Genomic DNA, 20165 nt, shown 5'->3' on the forward strand with positions numbered 1-20165 from the left:
GGACGAAGGCGAAGACGATGGAGGCAAGACAGAAGAAAATGACACAAAAACAAGCCGCTGGAGAAGAACCGTTTGAAGGGAACGGATGGCCGCGAGCGTCTCACGCGACTTTGGGTGCTAGGGAGTGAAGCAAGGCGAGGAGAAGGAGGTTTTTACCATCGGCTTTCTCCAGAGGTCCCTGTTGACCGCTTCGGCAGCGTCTCTCTGCAACCGAAAGCCACAAAAAGGAAGACGCGCCCGGCGAACGAGGTCTTCTGCGGAGAGTGAGAGTCCGGATGGACCCAGCCGAGGCGCTCGAGTTCTCGTCTGTTGCTCAGAAAAAGAGGAAAGCTTCGATCCCAAAAACAGAAGAAAAATGACAAGACAAAGAAGCAACGCTGTCGCCGAGCACGCGCCGGCCAGCGTCGAGAGGGGGGTGGGCATGTCGCTTTTTTGCGAAGCGAACGCATGCACAAAAAGGAAAACACTCGGGGCTCGATGGAGAAAATCGAAGCTTTTCGCCAGTTCTCTTCTTCCTTTTCTTCTTCTTCAACGATCGCCGTGATTTCCTTTCTCTCTCGCGTCTGCCATTTTTTCTGATTTCTCGCTCTTTTCCGCCGTTCTCCCTGACTTTTCTCTCTCCGCGTTGTTGCCCGACACAGACGTTCTCAACCGCGCCTACGGTGTGAAAACAGAAGACACCTCGATGTTTCCTGTCCGAAAAAACCGTTGGTTTTCTTTCACCCTCTTCGTTCTGCCTTCCCGTCTTCATAGGGAACCGTCGCCGAGTCTGTCGTCCTAGAATGCGCCGTGTTTTTTTCTCAAGGGAGTTCGGCGAAACCGCATGCATTCGGCGGTGGACCCGGGTGGCTGGTCGTCGCACTCAAGTCCGAGGGGAAATTCAAGTTTGAACGTTTTCCTCGCCGGACGCTGCCTCTTTCCTTCGCTCTTTGACCTTTTCTCGTCTTCTTCATGCGCGGACCTTCTGCGTTTCGTCTGCTTCCGCTCCTCTTGCTGTTGACGCGTCCCGCCTCTTCCGTCGCCGCTGCCCTCCTCGTTCGAAAGACAGGAACGAACGCCTTCCCCTCTTTGTCGTTGTCGCCGCCAGCTCCCGCCCCCGACGTCTGCACTCGCGAGTCGAGGTCTTCGCCGCGATCGAATGTCGCGCCTTCCTTTCTCCCCAGTCTTCCTCTTCGTGTGCCTGGACGGAGAAGCATCGCTATTCGAGGCGAACGAGGGGGCGACGAGCGACGCAGCCTGAGAAGATTCGCAGCGAAGTCCACCTTTTCTCCACTCTTTTCTGCCTCTAGTCCGTCTTCGTCGTTCTCCTCTTCTTTGCGATCCTTTCTCACCGAGTTACCTCTCCTCGGAGACCGGTCCTCATCCTCCTCGTCGCTGCCTGCAAAATCTAGCCTCTCTGCAGCTCCTCCTTCCGAAGCAGTTCAGGGTGCGGCATCGGAAGGAGAGGACAGGACATCGACAGCGGAGGAACTGGCTCCGACAGACGAAGAAGGAAGTCTCCAACGAGCGAAGGCGTCGACGACAACGACAGAGGATCGACCGGAGCGAGAGGAAGAAGCCGACACTCAGGACGAGGAAGGCACACTGACGGAGCAAGCCGACAACGGAAAAAGACAAGGAAGGACAGGAGTACAGGAGTGGAAGGAGAAAGAACGAGGCGGGGAGGAGACCGTAGAACTCCGGTCTGAACAGGGCGGAGACGAAGAGACTCCGACGGAACGTTTGAGGATTCCTGAGGCGCGGACCCCCACAAGAGTACGGAACGGCCGACGGAGACAAGACGACTCAATCTCACCGACGAGGGAAGGCTTGAACGTCTTTGAAGCTGCGGCAATGGATCCTGGAAAGGAAGCAGACGAAGTGGAGAAGAAGAAGGAGGAGGAAGCAACAGCTCGAGCACTGGCGAACTTCGATCCAGAGAAAATTGGAGAAGACTTGACTCTCACCTTTCTTCGGGTGCCAGAGCGACAAGTCAACGACGCTCTGAAGAGAGTGAAAAAGTAGGTGGACGTGGCGACAAGGAAGGCGCTGCGAAAGCGAGGCAAACGGAAGGAGTTGGAGACAAGTACCTTTGTCTCGTTTCCATGGAACACCCTTGGAAGTCTCCAACTTGCAAATCGTTCCCCCTCCTCGCTACGGTGTGACCTGCGGATTCCGCCGCCTTTTCTGGCATGATCAATGCGAGGACGCAACAGGGCTGAGCAGCGACTCGCCTTGTAAAAAGCGAGAAATCAGTTGTTTCACAAAGGATCCTTTTTTTACGCGAATCTGTGCTGTTCCTTCTTCCCCAAAAGCCTTTTACCGCGTTTGCCTGTGTCGTCCTCTCTCTGGCTGTCCTAGAGCGTCTGATGTCCCCAGGTCCCCTTTCCTTTTCCTCCCTCGCAGTTCTCACATTTCTCGCATTTCTCTCCCTGTTCGCGCCTTCGCCTGCGTTCGCAGATTTCTTTTTCATCGCCGCAACTTCAAGTCGGTTCGTGATGAAGACACCTCGACGGCCTCTGCCTTCGACAACGCTATGCTCGCAGATGCTGTGGCGCTGAGCGAGACAGCTGCGCAGGCCGAACAGACGTCTCCTCGCGAGGAAGGCGAGAAGGCGCATGCGACTGGCGAAGCGGTGCAAAGCGGGGGAGACGCTCCGGCAGCCGACACAGAGGAAGCGCGGAAGGAGGCGAAGACTCAGGTTGCAAAATGGAAGCGCATTCTTCTCTCTGAGGAAGTCCAAGAAGGTGAGAGGACTGGCCGAGACGCAGGGAAAGAGACGGAAGACAGCGAAAGGCCGAAATCGGCAGGAATGCCGAACGGAGCACCTTCGCTGCGGTTTTCGCGACCTGCTTCGTTCTTTCTGCTCGAGCAAGGTGCCGACGCCTTGCGGGGCGAAAGGATGCACTCTCTCTGCAATGGCGATTCGTGTGAGCTTTCTGTCTCTTTCCCTGTCTCTCTCTCTGCGCTGTCTCTCTCTCTCTCTGCGCTCTCTCTCTCTGCGTTGTCTCTCTGTCTCTCTGTCTCTGCGTTGTCTCTCTGTCTCTCTCTCTCTGCGTTGTCTCCCTCTATGGGTGAGTCGCGGCGCATTGCTTTCTGCCTTTTGCGTCTCTGTCTTTTTTCAGACCTTCGGCAACTGCCGAGCAGCGTGCGCGAGTGGCTGTCGACACAAAACTTTACGGTTGGACGCGAGACAGTGCATCTCTCCTACAAGCATTTGACCGCAGGTGCGGCGGCCGTCCGGTCTTGTGGGCCTTCCGTGTGTCTTCTCAAACCGTTCTCTCCCGTCGCCGTTCATGTCGTCTTCTGTTTCTCTGGGGTGATTCGACGGCCAGGCGCTCTCTTCTCTTCATCTCTCTCCGTAGTAGTCAGTCCCCCTCTCGTTTGACTCGCGTTACTTGCTTCGCGCCATCCGCCAGTCCGTCCAGGCCTCCAGAGCAGATGTTGATGCAGTGCACTGTCCCCAGCGTCCAGAGCGTCCACGCAGACTCGTGACTCACTCACCTGGCAACGTAGACAGAACTCTTAGAGCTCGCGAAAGACCTCATCGAGTGCCATGCTTCTTCCGGCGATCCCTCTCTGCGCCGACGACAGAAAAGCGACTGTCGCGACGCGGCAGCCCCCAACGAAAAGCGAAGGTTGTCTTGTGCGCGGCAAGACGCGCTGGCAGCTGGAATTTTCTGCCGCCGCTGTCAAAGCACAAAGTCACTTTTGCCGCACTGACTTCTTAAGCCGTCCTCGAGCAGAAATGAAGCCGGGACCTTCGAAGAGACAGACAGACGCGTCCCCGAAAGCGGTTTCCGTTCGCGGCTTCTCTGTCTGTGTCTGCCGCCTGTCCTCTTGGCAGTGGATCTCAACTGTGCCTTTCCTCTTCCTGCCTGTGCTCTCTCTTTTTCTCTCCACACCTGCGTTTGGTCTTTGTTCTCAGCCTCTTCTGCCTCTCCTTTCTTTTCGCGTCTTCTGCCCTTTCTGCCGTTCTTCTCTCCCTTCTTCTCTCGTTCGTTCGCCTTCGTTTCCTTCGTCTGCATCTCCTGCGTTGGCGCCTTTTTTTTCAGAGGAAGCCATGAAAAAGCTCGTCCCTGCGGATCTGGACATGCCTCGACGCTACGAGACGGTCGGGCACATTGCACACTTGAATCTTCGTGAGCACCTTCTTCCCTACAGATTTCTCATTGCTCGTCTTCTCCTCGATGTAAGACTTTCTCTTCTTCTCCCCAAGTCCTCTTCTTCGACGTCGCCCTCGTCTTTCTATGCGTGCGTTTTTCCTTGTTCTACCGTTTTTGCTCGTTCGCCGCGCTGCACCGGTGCCGTCTGCTTCCACGTCCAGCTCGACAAGGAAGCGTTCGGTGTTCTTTCGCGTCTCCACCCTTTCTCTCTTTACTTCCCTCTCTTCCGTGCGTCGCGATCCCCTCCATCGGCATCGGCGTCGTCTGTCTCCGAAACTCCGCCGTATTTTTCCACCTCCGTTTCTGCTTTTTCTCCTTCTCTTCTTGAGTGTCGTCTCCGGGGGCGCTCCTGTCGAGTCCTTCATGGCGGCCTTGCAAGACCATCTCTCTTTCTTCTCTCTGCTCACGTTGTTTCCGAGTCGTCTCGCTTCTTTTCCCCTGTTTCTTTTGTCTTCCGAGGATGATCTTGAGACCCAACTCTTTCTGTTTTCCTGCTCTGTTTCGCGCGAATGTCGAGCTCCCTTTTTCGCGTCTCCTTTCTGCGCGTCGGCCTCTTTCTTCAGAAGCAGCTGGGACTCGCGACGGTGGTAAACAAGACTGGAATTGCGTCTCAGTGGCGAGAGCTGCAGTTCGAGCATCTAGGCGGAGAACCGCGGTTTGTCGCTCGGCTGGTGGGTCCAAGATAATCGAAGAGCTTTTTTCGAATCACATCCTCCTCAGGGCGAGTCCTCAGCCTTCACGAACCGGAAACGGGGAGAAAATGGGGAGACAACTGGAGAAAACAAGGAGCGTCAGGCGACTCCCAGAAATAAAGCCGAAGACGGCTTTTGATAAGGTCGCCGACGCTTCCTTAAAAAAACCAGCGCTTGGTGTCGCACTACGCGTTTCTCTCGCCTTTTTGTGGGAGAGAGAAAACAGGAGCGCTCCACGCATGCTTCACCGACAAGTGATCCTCGGCCAGGTTTCTCAGCAGTCTCTTGTTCCTGGATTTCCTTCATTTCCAAGGAAGGAAAAAGTTACCGTACCTGGCGAGCATACACTTCAAATCGGAGAGCTCCTAAACGAATTTAATTGAGGGATCTAACGGGAAAGGCTCTGATTTCGTTGTCGCTCGTTTCTTTTTCTTTCGTTTGCTTCGTCTCCACCCCAGCATTTCGACCATTGATTTCGTTCCGCGCTCGCACCTCCTTGTCTCTCTTCTTTCCTCTCTCGCGATTTACCTGCAGAAGGAGAACGACATGCACTTTGAAATTGACTACGAACGGGTCTACTGGAACTCCAGGTAGAGCTACGCATGCGCCAGGAAGAAACCGATAGCCAACAGCCTTCCTGGTTTTCAAGAGACGGGAGACTGCCTTCGAAAGGGGAGTTCAGAAACATGATCACCTTAAAATGCGTGGTGTCTGAAGCTTTGAACACACCCCTTTAAAACAGTGTATCATCACATGATTGTGAAGCCTTTTCTCTTGATTAGACGGAATTGGGTTTCATCCTGGACTTTGGTCGAGAAAGCGAATGCGTCTTGGGGACGTTCGAGAAGCGTCCTCTGAAAGCTTTCCTTTTGCGAAGCTTGGATCTGCGACCCAGCGACAGAGCAGGACAAGGGAGGAAATACGTTAAAATTAACGGCGAAGGAGAAGATTTGAGTCCGCAACAATGAAGAGCGAAGGTGAAGAAAAAACAGAGTGAAATAGTGTGTCTGAAATGACGCTGCAAATGCAATCGACCTCTAAATCGATTTTCTAGCAAATGCATGGACGCTGAAAGTGACGTGCAGGCAAAGAGTGAGCACTTTGTATATCGGAGACTCGAGTCGTTCCCTCTGTGGCAGAACAGTAAAAGAAGCTCTCGCATACAGGACTGCGCAAATTCTGTCGAAGAGCAGGAGATGGCAATTCGAGTCGGCATGATTCTTGCTTTTTCGTCAAGTACACGGGGCACTGGGTGTGAGCACCCTAACCGTTCAGTTTCGATGTCGATGGAAAGTGGAAAGAAACCTTCCAGAGAGACTGCGGGAAGTCGCCTTTTCGAACGAGGATGCCACCCGAAGAAGAGCCCGTGGTGAACGTCTTTCTTGTCGGTGACGTTTCTTTTTCCTTTTCTTCCTGTCTCTGCCTGGCGTTCGTCTCCACTTTGCAGGCTGGCAGCGGAGCGCGAAAAAATCACAGCGGAAGTTCCTCGGTCGTCGATTGTCTGTGAGTTTTATCCCCCGTCTGCCAGGAAACGTTTGCGACGAATCTGCGGCTTGGTTCTTGGTTTCGACTCTCCACGCGCGTCTGCTCCGATATCTGCAGACCTAGATACCTTTGCATGTCTTCTCCAAATACACTCGTTCTGTCGCAGCTGGTCTGTGCTTTGTAAACGAACCAGCAAGATGACGCACTGTCGCTTCCTTCTCTCCCCGCTGAACGAAGAACGCTAGACACTGCCGCCTCATCTATTCTTCTCCGTTTCGCGCATGCTCGAGAGCCCAAAGTGCTCTTTCAAAAGCGCTCTGTTTTCTCCGCTCTTCCCTTTGCGTCCTCTGCGCTCCAAATTGAACGTTCCTGTCTTCCTCGCGGTTCGCAGCCGACGCTGTCGGCCGTTTTTTCTTCTGTCGCTCTTTTGCCCGATCGCCTCGCGGCTTCTGCGCTTGATCTAATTCCTTTTCAGTGGACTGCTTCGCTGGAGTCGGAGCCTTTTCCCTCTTCCTCGCGCAGAGACGCAGCTGTCTCGTGCTTGCGAACGACTTCAATCCCAATGCAGTGCTCTGCATGAAGAAGAACAGATCTCTCAACAAGGTGCGTCTCCAGAGACCTGTGCAAGCCGCGCGGTGGATGCAGCTTCGAATGTTTCAGTTCGGCTTCTTTGCAAGCAGCCAAGGGTCATCGACGTTCCTATCGTCGCTCCTCGTCGGGCGGTGGCTTCCAATTTCCAGGCCTGTCCCTTCGGAAAACGAGGACAGTTGGGCCTCTTGCTCTGGGCATGCTTTCGTTGATTCAGACATGGCTTTCGTCTCCATACACGCAGAAGGATACTGGGTCGTCCTGGGAGGTTTTTTTTCTAGCGTCTTCTTCGTTTTCGCACAGCGGCTGATCCCTCGAGGTGCCACGGTGTCAGGCGTTAAGTTTGTTTTCCTGGTTGAGGTGGACAAGCTTTGTTGATTTGTAACATCATCGACCATGATTCCTGATGATTCGATTCAGGATGAAGGCGTTGTTGTTTCAAATACCTCAAGCGTATCATGAGGAACCAGTGTTGCTGCTGTTAAGGCTCACCGGGCGACCAAAAAACGTCGCGTTTTGATGTAGAACCTTGAGTGAGGCAGGCTTACACTTCTGTTTATGCCATAAAACACGAAAGAGGCCGGAGAATAGACGGTTGATTGAGTGTTTGTTTGGTGTTTTCGAGGTGGTGTGTCTCAGGAACATATTAACCTGGTTGATCCTGCCAGTAGTCATATGCTTGTCTTAAAGATTAAGCCATGCATGTCTAAGTATAAGCTTTTATACGGCTAAACTGCGAATGGCTCATTAAAACAGTTATAGTTTGTTTGATGGTCTTTACTACATGGATAACCGTGGTAATTCTATGGCTAATATACATGCGCACATGACTCTTTGTTGTTCTGGTCACGGTTCCTCTCGTCTTCTCCCTTCGTTTCACCGTCACCTCCGCGTCGCCAACGCCTCTGCACTCATCCCTCTCTTGACTGTTTCACCGCTCGAGTTCGTTTTTTTTCGTATCCTTTCGCATCGTTCCGGCTTTTTCGCCTTCTCCGTCTTCTCATTTCCTGGCTCGTCCTCTTCTTCTTTGTCTTCTCTGTTCCTTCTCAGTTGTCACCTCATTTTCTCTCATCGCCATTTTCCTGCTTGTTCCTCCCTTGTGTCTTCTTTTTCCGGTGTACCTTTCTCCCTGTGTTTCCTTTTTTCTCGCCTTCTCACTTTTCCCCGTGTCTCTTCCTGTCTTTCTTCTCCTTTCTCAGGTTTCCAGTGAGTGTCTGCGCCTGTTCAACTTGGACGCGCGCGCCTTCGTCCGCAGAGTCGCAGGCTCCCCCGAGAAGCTCGCAAGACTGGTGTGGCTGCGCAGAGACCTAGTTAAAAACTGCATGCAGGCGTCTGCTGGAGCTCTGACGCGAAGCGAGGAGAAGCAGAAACGCGGAGAAAAAGAGACGAACGGCGAGGGAGCCAGCTCAGCGAAGAAGCGAAGAACAACTCCCGAAGCGGAGGCGAACTGCCGGGCGACAAAGGGCGCCGAAGCGGCCGGGGAGGTCGAAGGCGACTCTGCTCACGCGGAGAAAAGGGAGGAAAGCCTCGTCAACGAAAAGACGCAAATCGAATGCCATTATCTCATGAACCTTCCCGAACTGGCCATCGACTTCCTAGGTACGTGCGAGAGCTCGTCCAAACCTACTCGAAACAAAAAAGGCGCAAAGCCTGTGCCACACAGCGACCCCAGCGAAGGCGAGCTTGAAGATTGAAACCAAAACATCATCTGTCTGCAGAAAGCCGCAAATGGTGTCTTGTGCTGTTTTCACCTCTTTATGGTTTAGGTTTTAGCGCATAACGATCCGAGCGTTCATTGTTATCTTCAGTTCTGCGCGGGAATTCGACTCCCCACTTTGTGATGCATATGTGCATACATACAAACATATAAATACAAATATATAAATATGAATATATAAATACAAATATATAAATACAAATATAAATATATAAATATATATATATATATATATGTAGGTATAGGTGTGCCTCGAGGCACCCGACGTCTTCTCATGGGTTTTCTTTTATAGGCGCAGATATGCAGCACACAACGTCTAGCTACAGAATAGTGAATTTTCTTTATAGATTGATATAGACTGACACAGATAGATGCACGCGTTCGACATATTTATAGAGAGGTGCAGGTGTCTGTGTATGTTTCGTGAAACAAGCCGAATGCATGTGCATGCCTGGCTTGTATTGGCCTGTAGTCTCGCTTTAAGCGCGTCCCGTTTGTCCTTGTTTTTTCGCTCTTTTTCAGATGTTTTTGCAGGTCTCTTGACGGGGAGCGGCTCTTCTTCAGAAGGGAAGAGAGAGAAAGGTGGAGAGAGTGAGGCAGGTGAAGGCGAACAAGGAGAGCCTTTCATGTGCAGTGATGCCTCGGCGCCCACAGAAGAAGAAATAAGGCAGATTGAAGGTCTTCGTCACCGCATTCACTGCTATGCCTTCTCTCGCTCCTCCCCTCCTGAAATCGAACTGAGGGTAAAAACCAAAATCTCAACATGTGTATTTATGTGCATGCATGTGCATAGATGTATGCGTGTATACGTAAGTTTATGTACATTGATATAAATATAATTATTTATATATATATATATATATATATATATATGCGTATGCATTCATCATCTGTATGTGGTTGTATACAAAACGACAAAATGTATGTATATGTGTAAACGAAAGTATTTCATGTGTTACTGCGTATTTGTGTAGTGCTAGTTCTCATTTGTCCAAAACCTGTCTCCCCACCTGGAGAGAGACCCGCTGAGGTAATGCTGAGTTTTGATTTATTCTCTTCTTTTTCCCCGTATGCTTTCTTCCCGTATTCCTCCTCTTCTCACCAGTTCCGCAGTGGGTCGGACGTTGCCCTCACCTGTTTCTCCTCTGCTCTTTGTGTCCATCTTTGTATGCCTCTGTTCGTCTTCACTCGTATTTTTCCTCTCATTCGCCTTTCTGCTCCTTCGTTTTTTCCTTTTCAAGCGTTTTTCTTACCTTGTTTTCCGTTTTCTTCTTCTTTTCTTTCCTTTTTTTTCATTTTTACCTCTTTTCCATTGGGTTTCTTGCAAATTTTTTCTTTTTCGTTTTTTTTCCTTATTTTCTCTTTTCTTCCATTTTCCTCTCGGTTTTCACTTGTTTTTTCTCATTTCTTCCTTTTTGCTTTTTTCGCCTTTCTTTTTCTTTCTCAGCCACGGGTGGAGAAGTCTCTCGGCTTTTGGCCTGAAGACGTCGCTGTGCGCGAAGTGAGCGTCCGGGGAATCTCCTTTGAATAAAAGAAAATAGTTCTGTGGCCAGGAAATCCTGATTTGCATGCATTGAATTCAAGCAGTCGAAACGGGCCGCTGTGTCGGGGAGATGCGGACTTGCTTCATCCAAGTTAGGTACCCTGGAAAGCAACGAAATTGAAGCCTTTCTTCTCGGCGTCTCCACTGTGGACACAGAAACGGTCGAAACCACCTAGCCTGTTCTCTTAGTCGGAAAGCATCGTGATATTCAAGCTGTCAGATCGCTGTTCTCTCTCCAGATATATATATATATATATATGTATATGTGTACATCTGTACAATTGTCTGCTGTTGATATGCATGCATATGGTAGTGTGGCATATGGTATTTATCCATTTAAATCATATTTGTAGATTATTCTGCTTGGCATATATATATATATATATATGTTTGTGTATTTTCTGCGAATCTCAGTGTACATAGAAAGGCACTTCCGGGAGAAAAAAAGGAGAAGGACCGAGTGTTGGATGTTTGTCCAAGAAAAGCATCGCTGTTTGAATCGTTGTGGGAGCTGTTTTTTCTTCGAGAAGCTCGTTACACGCGGATGTTCATCTTTTTTTGCTTCCTTTGGTCGTTTTTCTGTCCTCACACGTTCTCTTGTTGCTCTCTTCTGTAGGGGCTTTCTCAGTTTTTTTCTGCCCTCTTCTCTGTCTTCTCAGGTGCGCGACGTAGCTCCGAACAAACGAATGTTTTGCCTTTCTTTCGACATTCCTTTCAGTTTCCTCTCCACGTCCCCGCCTTCCTGAAAAGATGTTTCTCTTGGCTTTCTTCGAGAAAAAACTCCCCTGCGTCGCCTCTCCTTTCTTCTCTCGCCTTCTCTCTTCTTCCCTCTTCCAGCTCATGTCTTTTTTCTGTGTGTGGTAGTCCTTTCTTTTCCTTCCTTCGTATGGCCGCGCTGTGTTCCGTTTTCTCGACTGCTGCATTTGCTCGTCTTTTTCCTCCACGGTCAGCGCTGGCGACTGCCTGTCTTGTCGCAGAACGAACTGCAGCCTGACGTTCATGAGTCTGTGCATGCGACGCCGAGTTTTCTTCTCTTCGGTTTTGCTGTGCGTACGAACAAAACGAAAGGATGCTCTAACAAGACTCTTTTCTTCGACAACTGAGAAACTGTTCGTTCTTCCCCCATCCCCGCGGCAACAACGGTGTCCATTTCCACATTCTCTCCCCTCAACGAAGCTCCACTCATCCACGTACCTGCACACACACGGACCGACAATCATATATATATATATATATATATATATATATATATATATATGTATGTATGTATCTTGCGAATGCAAGTGTATGCTTCCAAATCCAAATGGTTGCATCGAAATGTCAACTCTCACGTAAGTAGAGGGGAAACTAGAGAAGTTATACTCTCGTAGCTCTAGAGGCGTTTCATTGATCTGCATGCACAGGCACAGCTGTACGTATTCATAGGTATCTAATCAGGTATATACATATGCGCGGAGAGGTAGATGAATAGTTAAGTTGAGAAAAGTGTATCAAAGTGAACAGATGTTTGCCTTGGGACGGGGGGGTGTTTTACGGCTGTTGTCGCTAGCTGGAAGACGGCGACTTCCCTGTTTGTTGCCTAGCGTTTATATTGGTTCTCACAGACTGTTTCCTAGCTGTCGCAGTCTCCTGTATTGGCTCACAGAGGCAAAGAACCGGACTCAGTGTTCAGGGAGCAGTTTTCCTGCCCTCATCAACGCAAATAATAATTCATGCTGGCAACATCCGTGAGACACCATCTGCCGGGGATAACAGGTCAGATAATATTGGGAGTTCTAATCCTCGGATTGTATCAGCGCCTGAAGGCGTTTTTTGCTACACAGTGTGAAATCGGATCTCTCCAGTGACTGTGAAACACCCGTTTTTCTTTCATGATGGCAGCCGCGCCGAGGATACGAGGAAGCCGATCGACGAAACATTTCCGGAAAAATGAGTTGTTTCTGAAATCGAAGTTATTTCACCCGAGAAAAAGGCGTTGTGTGCCCACTCTGTGTCCTTCACGTGAGCAGCGGTGAGCACACCGAGCGCACCCAGAGCGTCGAAGAAATTTAGGAAGCAGGCGCGTAGTGTTGAAAAATCAAAGTCCCAAATTTCTCCCGCATCAGAATTGGTAAACCAACGGAGACAGCAAGACGTTCGCACATTTCCATTTCGATAAATATACGTTGCTTTTGTGCTGCGTAAAGGGGCAGCAGCATACAGGCACATTTCCATGTCGACTTGTGTTTTTGCGTTCCCTTCACAGTCAAGCCATTTACTATTATTGATTGCACTTCACTTCCTCTGCAGTGGGTCGCACATTCTGATTCCTCTGCGCAGCATAAAGGGTGAAAACGTCCAGATGTTTTTGAGTATTTTGCCAAAGTTCATTCGCAAAATATTAACTTTTCTTCTAGTACGAAAGCATAGGCGCCCGAACCCAGAGGTTGGGAAGCAACTTTGCAAAAGTTCACCCGTATGTTTCCCTGCGGACATCTGCCTCCGCCACTCTTCCTCCTGTTCTTCTGCGTCTTCCTGAAAGAGTGTAGCTGTTTTGCACCTACGCCAACATTCGCTGTAGGTTTGCTCTGCACCTCCAGCGGTCTGCGGGCATTCCTTCTTTGTGACCTGTGTTTCCACTTTCTCTTGAGTTTTAGGGAAATTAACGCACTGTTTTCTGCATGCGGTACGAGCGGTGAATCTTTGAAGGCGCAATAGCCGCTGGGTTCTTCACTTCGTCTCACCAGACACGCCGCGGGGAGACAGCGCATGCGGCCGCAGTCGCAGAACGGGGTGTGTGCAGGTGGAGAAAAAAATGGTTTCGCTCTCTTTGGGGCGTGGAAACGTCTCTCGCAGAAGCGGGAGGTTCGTTGCCGACGACACACTCGCGCAACGAGGTGAATGGTACGACGCCTTTCCCACTCACAAGGCGCTGAAGCGTCCTTTGCTTCCCCAAAAATACAAAAGGAACATGCACAAACAGGAGGATGGTCGACATACCTAGTTCCTCGGCTGTATGCTTTATCTCTGAAAATTGCATTTATGCGATGCACAGACACGGAAGAGGAGCATCTGAAGTTTCCGTGCGACGAAGCGCGAGACAGGGGCGAATGCGCCGTGCAGCAGTGAAATCCCCGCATCAGAGCCGATTCCTGTCCTGTCCTTGGGTCTGTGCCCTCTGTACAAAAACCAGGAGAGAGAAGAGAGTCTCTCCAGGGAGACAGTTTGCCTTGCCCTGCCTTAGGTTCCCCACCGCACGCGACGGTGTCTCTCGTCCTTTTCGACTCCTCAGCCTTTTTGCTGCGGAGACGAGAGCCCCGACCACCGCCCTGTCTCTCAGGGCCTCCCCACACAACTTCTGATCTCGGCAGTGCGTCTTTGCGCCCTCGCCATCTCAACAGAAGGCCATGACGCACATGCGCGGGCGCTCGGCTTCCTTGTCGATCCGTCCTTCGCCTTTCTACGACGACCAGATGCAGGGAACGACCGTTTCGATCACTTTCTGCGCCCTGTCGCGCAACTCAACTTCGTTTCTGCATCGACTGAGGAGCGTGAGGCCATCCAGACGAAGAAGTGTGTTGCAGCATCGAATCATGCAAGTCACGAGTGCTGCTCGATTCGTACTGAAATCCTTCTCGATGTCTTTCAGCATTCGATCAATCGCACTCAGAACCTCCCCTGCTTCTCTCTTGGCAGCTTCGCCCCTCCAAGTGTCCTCTTCTGCCCCAGCCTTGTCTCCTTTCTCCCCACCCGCACCCTCTGCGCTCGAGTCTCCGTTGTCCTCACTGTCTCCCTCTGTCTCTTTCTCGGGAGCCTTCTTCGCCTGCGAGGCTGGGTAAGGGTCGCTCGCAGGGACGAGAGCGGCAAGGCGGCAAAACAACTGTGTGCAAAGGTCCTCGTAAGTCTGCTGCTTCTCTTCCACCTGAGCGGTCGGACGCGGAGGTTGCCCACTCGCAGCAAAGGGTCCGTCAGCTTGGTCTGCATGCGAAAAACGCAAGGAGCAACGGAAGGAAGGACGCATCGTGCACCACGTGGCCTAGAACGGAACCGATGTGGAATAAACTTAATGTCGTAGGATACATGGAAATCCAACATTTTTCGCTGTCTTAAGCATTCCAGTGGGGTCGCAAGGAGAGAGAGGCAGAAAACGAGTTCGGTTTACTCCGTTTCGAGAGGTGCAGTTCTCACTCGCGAAAAGGCACACAGAGACTGAAGAAACAAGAGGGAAACGAGAAACGTCGACGGGGTCAGCGTGTATCCCCCCGTCCTTAAAGGTCCCCGAAAGACGCACGGGAGAGAGCGACACTGAAAGTGCAGGACGATCATCCGGCACCTTCTTCGAAATGCATGGAAGAGGGTGCTTCAAAGCGAAACTGGAAAATCGAAAGTCCATTTCCCCAGGGGTACCCTCTGTTCTGCGATGCCTGAAATTCGCGCTCTGGAAACTCGAAGGTGGATCCGTAAAAACGAGGAAAGACACGAAAAGGAGTCACGGGACAGATGGGGAGAGAGCCGGAGAAAACGGGGAGCAGCTCATTATTGGGCAAAAACGAAAAAGAGAGGAGAGAACTCGAAACCTCTCAGTGAAAAGAACGCTGGAAATCGCGTCGGGAAGAGAAACGAGAAGGAAAGTCAGAAGCAAAAAGAAACCCCCAGCTCTAATCACGTGTGTGTCTTCCGGTGGATCGACGCCTTTCGATGAAGCCGAACTCTCGGCTCCAGTGATTGTCTCCATCCGCAACTCGTTACAGCGACTTCAGATCATGCACGTTTACCTGGAAAAGGTTCCTGGCCTGTCAAGCCAGCGCCGCGTTTCTTGGCAAAGCCTGGCGTTGTTTCGCGTTCGTTCTCTCCTGCACCCGACGCTGCGCCTGGGACTCTCCGGACGCCGAGTTGCCTTCCCCAATCAGAAGAACTCCCTCTCTCGCTTCCGCTGACCGACATAGACCGCTCCTCCTCAATGTCTGAGAAGGTGGAGCGCAGTGGGTACGTGATCCGCACCGCGTTGGTGTGCATACACCCGCCGACTCTGGCTTCCTGACGCTCGCACTCTTCCCGGTCCTGCGACAGTCGTCTGCGTCTGAGGCTGCCGTGAGCAGCCGCGGAGAGTCCGCACAGGTTCCCTTCTCGTTCGGTCGCTTCTCTGTGAGCGCGTCTACCACGCAACGACGCATTTTCCTCTCGGCAGCGCGAGTCGCTCTCTTCGCCTTCGTCGCTCCCAGTGCTCGCCGTTCGAGTCGACTTTCTCGTTGGCCTCGATCGCTTGCCTCCCCGCATCATCGCCTTGGTCTCCAAACGCACGACAACAAACACGAGCAGCGACGAGACGCAGATGCAGACAAAGACGAGGGCAGCGGGGAAAGTCGACTTGCCTGCGTCGCGTCTCGCCTCCCTCTCGCGTTCCTTTCCTTCTTCGTCTCTCCCCCAGCTCCTTCGTCCCTCCTCTCCGGAGCCTCGCCAGTCGTCGCCGCCCCGCGCGGCTTCAGGGAACCGCGGAGAGGAAGGCTGGCGAGGCCTCGAGCCGCCTCGCTCTAGACTTCCGAACCCAGTCTCCCCCTGAAACGAGGCGCGGAAGTCGTGCTCGGAAGAAGGCGGATGCCTCGCATCGCGATTTGCATCCGCGACCTCGATAAGCAGCGAAAACAGAGCGTCTCGGTCGGCCGCAGACAGTTCCCTCTTCTCTTCCGCACTGCGATACGCCGCGAGCAGCTCGACCAAACCTCTGTCCACCGAGGGAAGGACTCTCTCTTGGTCGTCACGCACCGCTCCTGCGGCAGGAGAAGCGGGAGGAGAGGGCGAAGGCGCAGTGGCTGTGACGTCGACTGGAGACGGAGAGGAGACACACCGTCTTGCACCGAAGAGGAACAGGAAGCAGAGAGCGAGCAGAAAGGAACGCCGAGTTCCTGGAGGAGACAGCCGCGAGGCTGAGAACTGAGAGTGAAGCGAGAACTGGTTTTTCCGGGTGAGCGCGACAGATGCGTGAGGGCAGCACGGAGTCTTCGACGAACGCGAAGAAAAGGCAGAGCATGCAGACAAGGCGAGAGCGACGGCGGAGCAGTCGGGAGTTGGGTGGCGAGCGCAACGGGCAGAAGAAGTCGCGGCTTTTGGCGCCTCTCTCTCGCGCACACAGCGCCAAGAAGAAGTCTGAAGCATGTTCATGGTGCGGTGACGGCGAATATGCACAGCGGAAAACAGACGACGCGATGGTCAACGACCTGCAGGGTTGCGAGAGCCAAAACGCGACTCACCCACAAGCTGCGTCTTGTCCGGACTTACGTCATCAGTTCTGCGCGTATTCTCTTCGGATGGGGGGTAGCGTCGAAAGGCGAGCGAAGCGCGTACCGTTCCATTCAGGAGCGCACCGTTGAATTCGAGGATTTCGTCTGTCCACGCAAACTCCCATTCAGACGTATGTGTCTCGGGAGCACCATCGTGAACATGCGCGGCAAAAAACGGGGAAACGCGAGAGGCCGGGCCTCCAGAAGCGGTGACCGGTCCGGCGTAGAAGCGTTCTCCCTTACTCGCTTGACGCTAAAGCAGAAAAAAGAGAGCGATGAGGTTGAATGGGGAAAGCAACGAAACAGCGAGGGCCAACGCTTGGGAGCGGGCGCCTTTCTGCACCGGAAAACTGGCTGGTAAGCGGGCGAGACTGGAGCGAACCGCCACGGAGTCAGGTGTATGTACACACCGCCGAATGGCTACTCGGCAGTTTGCGGAATAGCGACAAATCCAGATAGAAGAAATGCAAATTTCAACAAGCGAACAGAAGCCAAGTCCCAGGAGAATTCCGCACAGCGCGAGTGGAACCTCCGAGACTCTGAAACAAAGAAGAAAAGGAAGGCAAGCCGGCAAAAGCGCGCGTGAAAACGAATCAAAGGAAAACGGGCAACCCGTCCAAGCATAAGAAAGAGAGTTTGGACGGTATCGGCGAAGAAATCCTGAACGCGGAAAAACGAAAGGATGAAACGGAAAACTCCATGCGCCTGTGGCGAACGCGCGCCGTGCACCCTCTCCCCCCCGCCACCGTCGTCCTTCGCTCGACTGGTGTCGCGCCTCACTCCATCTTTTTCGGCAGAAAGGGGAATTTTCGAGCGAAAAACGGACACACATGTGGCTGGAACGAGTGAGAATACGGAAGGCAACGTTTCGCCTCTGTTTACAACGCTTTCCTCCCCGCACTTTCAAAAAAAGTCGAGGTGACCTCACCCGGAAGCACTGAGACGGCTAGAGAAGCGCCTGGCCAGGCGACCTGAGCCAAATGCAGACAATTTCAAACAAGTGGGTACGGACTATAAACTAACTTTTCTTCTGTGTACACTGGAGCGATTCTCACAGCAAACGAACGCACCCCGTTGTATCCCGTTACCTCCTGCTGCCTACATGTAGCATTTTATAGTCGTTCTACGCATCTCAACCTGCACGTACATGCCTTTCGCAAGCCGGCGCAGGAAGTAAATAAATTCGGAATCGGAGGTTCCAAAAGTGCATCTGCCTGTCATCTTCACACGTCAACAACTGATGCTCGTTGCGGCTATCATATCGGCTTGAACTGCCATTCTACCTCCATTTCTTCTGATGTATAAATCGTGTCGGTGGGAGCAGCAGAGTTGCTGACGAAAAGGAGACCCAACCAAAGTAAAAGAAGAAGTCGCTTTCGCCTCGAGGCGCGGCAAGCGCGGTACCGGATCCTCGTGCAGCGATTCTGTGTCTATGGAAAAAGCCAACGAAACACAAATCTGCAGAGTTCTGGGCGGGAGACAAACACCTCAAACGCATGCACGACACAGTCGAACAAAGTCAGGGTAACAGATGAAACTTCACATTTCGCTTTTAGTGAAACACAGTGACCGGAAAAGGGCTGTGCTGAAATGAGTGGTGCTGTCTGTGCACCATAGCGCGACTGTGACCATATACACCAAAATCGTATTCACAGCTGGCTCTCTGCATGCATCAAAAGAAGATCTACAGAGAGGGGAATCCTTCAGTTCCTTCCAGGTTAAACATGATCGAAGAGCTAGAAAAAGGCTTCCTTCGTGACGCATGGCAACGACGAATCCATCCGACATTTGCACGGGAAAAAGGGGAAAAAGGCAACGTGCAGTCAACGCAGTACACCGTCTTGTTCAACGGTGTGATATACAGATGCATATATATATATATATGTATATGTATACATCAGTATATAGATACATAAGATACATGTATATCCGAATACATGTAAATGTAATACTGTATATATGTAGGAACACGTGTATGTTTGTACATGTGTACAAGTTCATATGCTTATATAATTTCATCTGTATGTCTGTGTGGAGTGCTGCTTTCCAGAAAGTAGATAGCTTGACTCGCACTCGTGGAACAAAGTAGGCCGGGGACTGGTCAACTCTCTATTCCTTCTTTTCAGTGTCCCCAAGATCTTTCGGTGTCACGGCTTTCCTCACAGCTGTCTCACAAGTCGACGGCACGCATCCGGAACTATCAACAGACGCAGCAGCGCGCAACGGACCAGAACGAGGTCGTTCGTCTCTTGCGGGCAACAGTTCACTCGTTTTCTGGGAGAAGAACTGAGTGCTGTCCGGGCAGAGGAAAGAAGCACACTTTCTGCGTCTTTTACGAAAGTGTGAAGTGGTAGGATTTTCCACGGATGGTGAGCACAAAGTGTTCTCCGTCACTGAGGAGAGTTTACCGCGTCTCGGTGCGCTTTCGTCTGCCCCACAAACGGAACTATCTCTGCCAGGCTGTCCCCGGCAAAGGAGGCGATGAAATGGCGCAGGCGGCAAATGCCGGTTTTGGTTGTGTCTTCTGATATGCCACAGTGAGCTGGAAAATTTCCTTCACGTAGACTCCTGTTCGTTACCAGCGATGGTAAGGCGCAAGCGATAGGTGAAGCGATAGGTGAAGCTCACCGCAACCGATAGTTTACGTTTTTGTGTGGATGTCAAATTCATTCTTGAAAAGACTCGGCGGCAAGAAATATCCCGCTTTTGATCCTTTATTCGTTCGCAGAGAGGGCTAGTAAATAGTGAAATCGTAGAACCAGGTAGGCAGTAAGGGAGACGTTACGAGCTCATTTACCATCTGAGGAGCAGTTTTCTCTTGCTGTTCATACGCCTAATCGCAATACCTCATACATGTGACGCAAAGAACATAAGCGTTGTGCAAAGATAGCCCCCACCCCGGACTTGACCGAGTGTCGCCATTCAGGCTTCGGACCTGCTACTTGCTTACGCAACATGGGCTCCTGCCCGTCTTATGGCCTTGCTTTCTTCTGTAAAAAGCATTGGCCAAGAAACATCTGACTGCAACAGATGCGGTGGAAGAGTTGTTTCGTCTCAAGGTGCAATAGACACTCTCGACTCTTCCAGAAAGCCTCTACAGCTTCGAAAAAATCCAAAGCTTTCCTGTCCACTCAACCACATCTTTGTTTCTTGTCGCGCACTCTTTCCTTCACCTCACCTCCAAAGGTCCACGAGTTTCCTCCGTTCTTTTGTCGACTGTCGACTAAGAAACGAACTTCAAAGAGACTAAAGGGCACTCACAAACCACCTTCAGCACCCTCGAGGCTGCAGCATAGACGCTGTTCCCGATTGCGTTTTGCGTACGTTCCCGGAGATCTTTTGCGTGGAAGAACTGTAAATGTCTTTGTACTGTGTATGGAGTTTGTCCGTTCAATTTCTCGGTAGTGTTACGTTTATCTTCGAACCTATGCATGCACTACCAGTCAACTTTGTGTCAGAAGGGTCTCATGCGATGTGCCTTTTTAGAAAAACGGAAACGAAGTCCATTTCAAGCTTCTGAAATCGGTTTTTGCGTTGGCGTTTATCGGGACAAGGTGGCCATTGCTTGCTGTTGTCGATAGGGGATGATTTAGAATCTCTACAAAAAAACGCTCCACAAGATTTTCTGTAAACTCGCTTTGCACACTTCCTCCGTGCTGGTGTTATGTGCCCTTGCTGCAGAGTGAGGGTCCTTTCCGCCGCTGGGGGTGCAAAAGGAAACCTCCAAGAAACAGGATT

At 51.5% G+C, this 20165-nt stretch overlaps 2 protein-coding genes across 2 annotated transcripts; one reads left to right on the forward strand and one right to left on the reverse strand.

Annotated features, from left to right (window-relative positions):
- The first annotated feature begins 203 nt into the window (after positions 1-203).
- TGME49_243280 (Met-10+ like-protein) lies at positions 204-11291 on the forward strand. The gene is made up of 12 exons (XM_018780666.1): positions 204-2000; positions 2440-2726; positions 3105-3206; positions 4035-4171; positions 4709-4816; positions 5372-5427; positions 6285-6340; positions 6798-6925; positions 8110-8509; positions 9150-9370; positions 10075-10128; positions 10830-11291. The coding sequence occupies exons 1-12, from the start codon at positions 952-954 to the stop codon at positions 10914-10916; spliced, it is 2685 nt and encodes an 894-aa protein (XP_018637503.1). The 5' UTR covers positions 204-951; the 3' UTR covers positions 10917-11291.
- Positions 11292-12128: 837 nt separating this feature from the next.
- Positions 12129-17759, reverse strand: TGME49_243290 (hypothetical protein). Its single transcript, XM_002366788.2, has 2 exons — positions 14925-17759; positions 12129-14127 (listed from the first exon to the last, which is right to left on the reverse strand). Exons 1-2 carry the CDS (start codon positions 16306-16308, stop codon positions 13610-13612), a joined length of 1902 nt encoding a protein of 633 aa, XP_002366829.1. The 5' UTR covers positions 16309-17759; the 3' UTR covers positions 12129-13609.
- Between the last annotated feature and the right edge of the window lie 2406 nt (positions 17760-20165).

This window comes from Toxoplasma gondii, chromosome VI (assembly GCF_000006565.2).
Source record: "Toxoplasma gondii ME49 chromosome VI, whole genome shotgun sequence".
NCBI classification, from domain to species: Eukaryota; Apicomplexa; class Conoidasida; order Eucoccidiorida; family Sarcocystidae; genus Toxoplasma; species Toxoplasma gondii.

Bases quoted from the DNA above. Each gene is read 5' to 3' on its own strand.
- TGME49_243290 (XM_002366788.2), bottom strand. From the start codon at position 16,308: ATGAACATGCTTCAGACTTCTTCTTGGCGCTGTGTGCGCGAGAGAGAG. The intron at 14,128-14,924 runs GTAAACGTGCAT...TTTCGCATGCAG, and splicing joins AGGCCAGGAACCTTTTCCAG to ACCAAGCTGACGGACCCTTT.
- TGME49_243280 (XM_018780666.1), top strand. From the start codon at position 952: ATGCGCGGACCTTCTGCGTTTCGTCTGCTTCCGCTCCTCTTGCTGTTG. The intron at 6,926-8,109 runs GTGCGTCTCCAG...CTCCTTTCTCAG, and splicing joins AGAACAGATCTCTCAACAAG to GTTTCCAGTGAGTGTCTGCG. The intron at 9,371-10,074 runs GTAAAAACCAAA...TTTCTTTCTCAG, and splicing joins CTCCTGAAATCGAACTGAGG to CCACGGGTGGAGAAGTCTCT.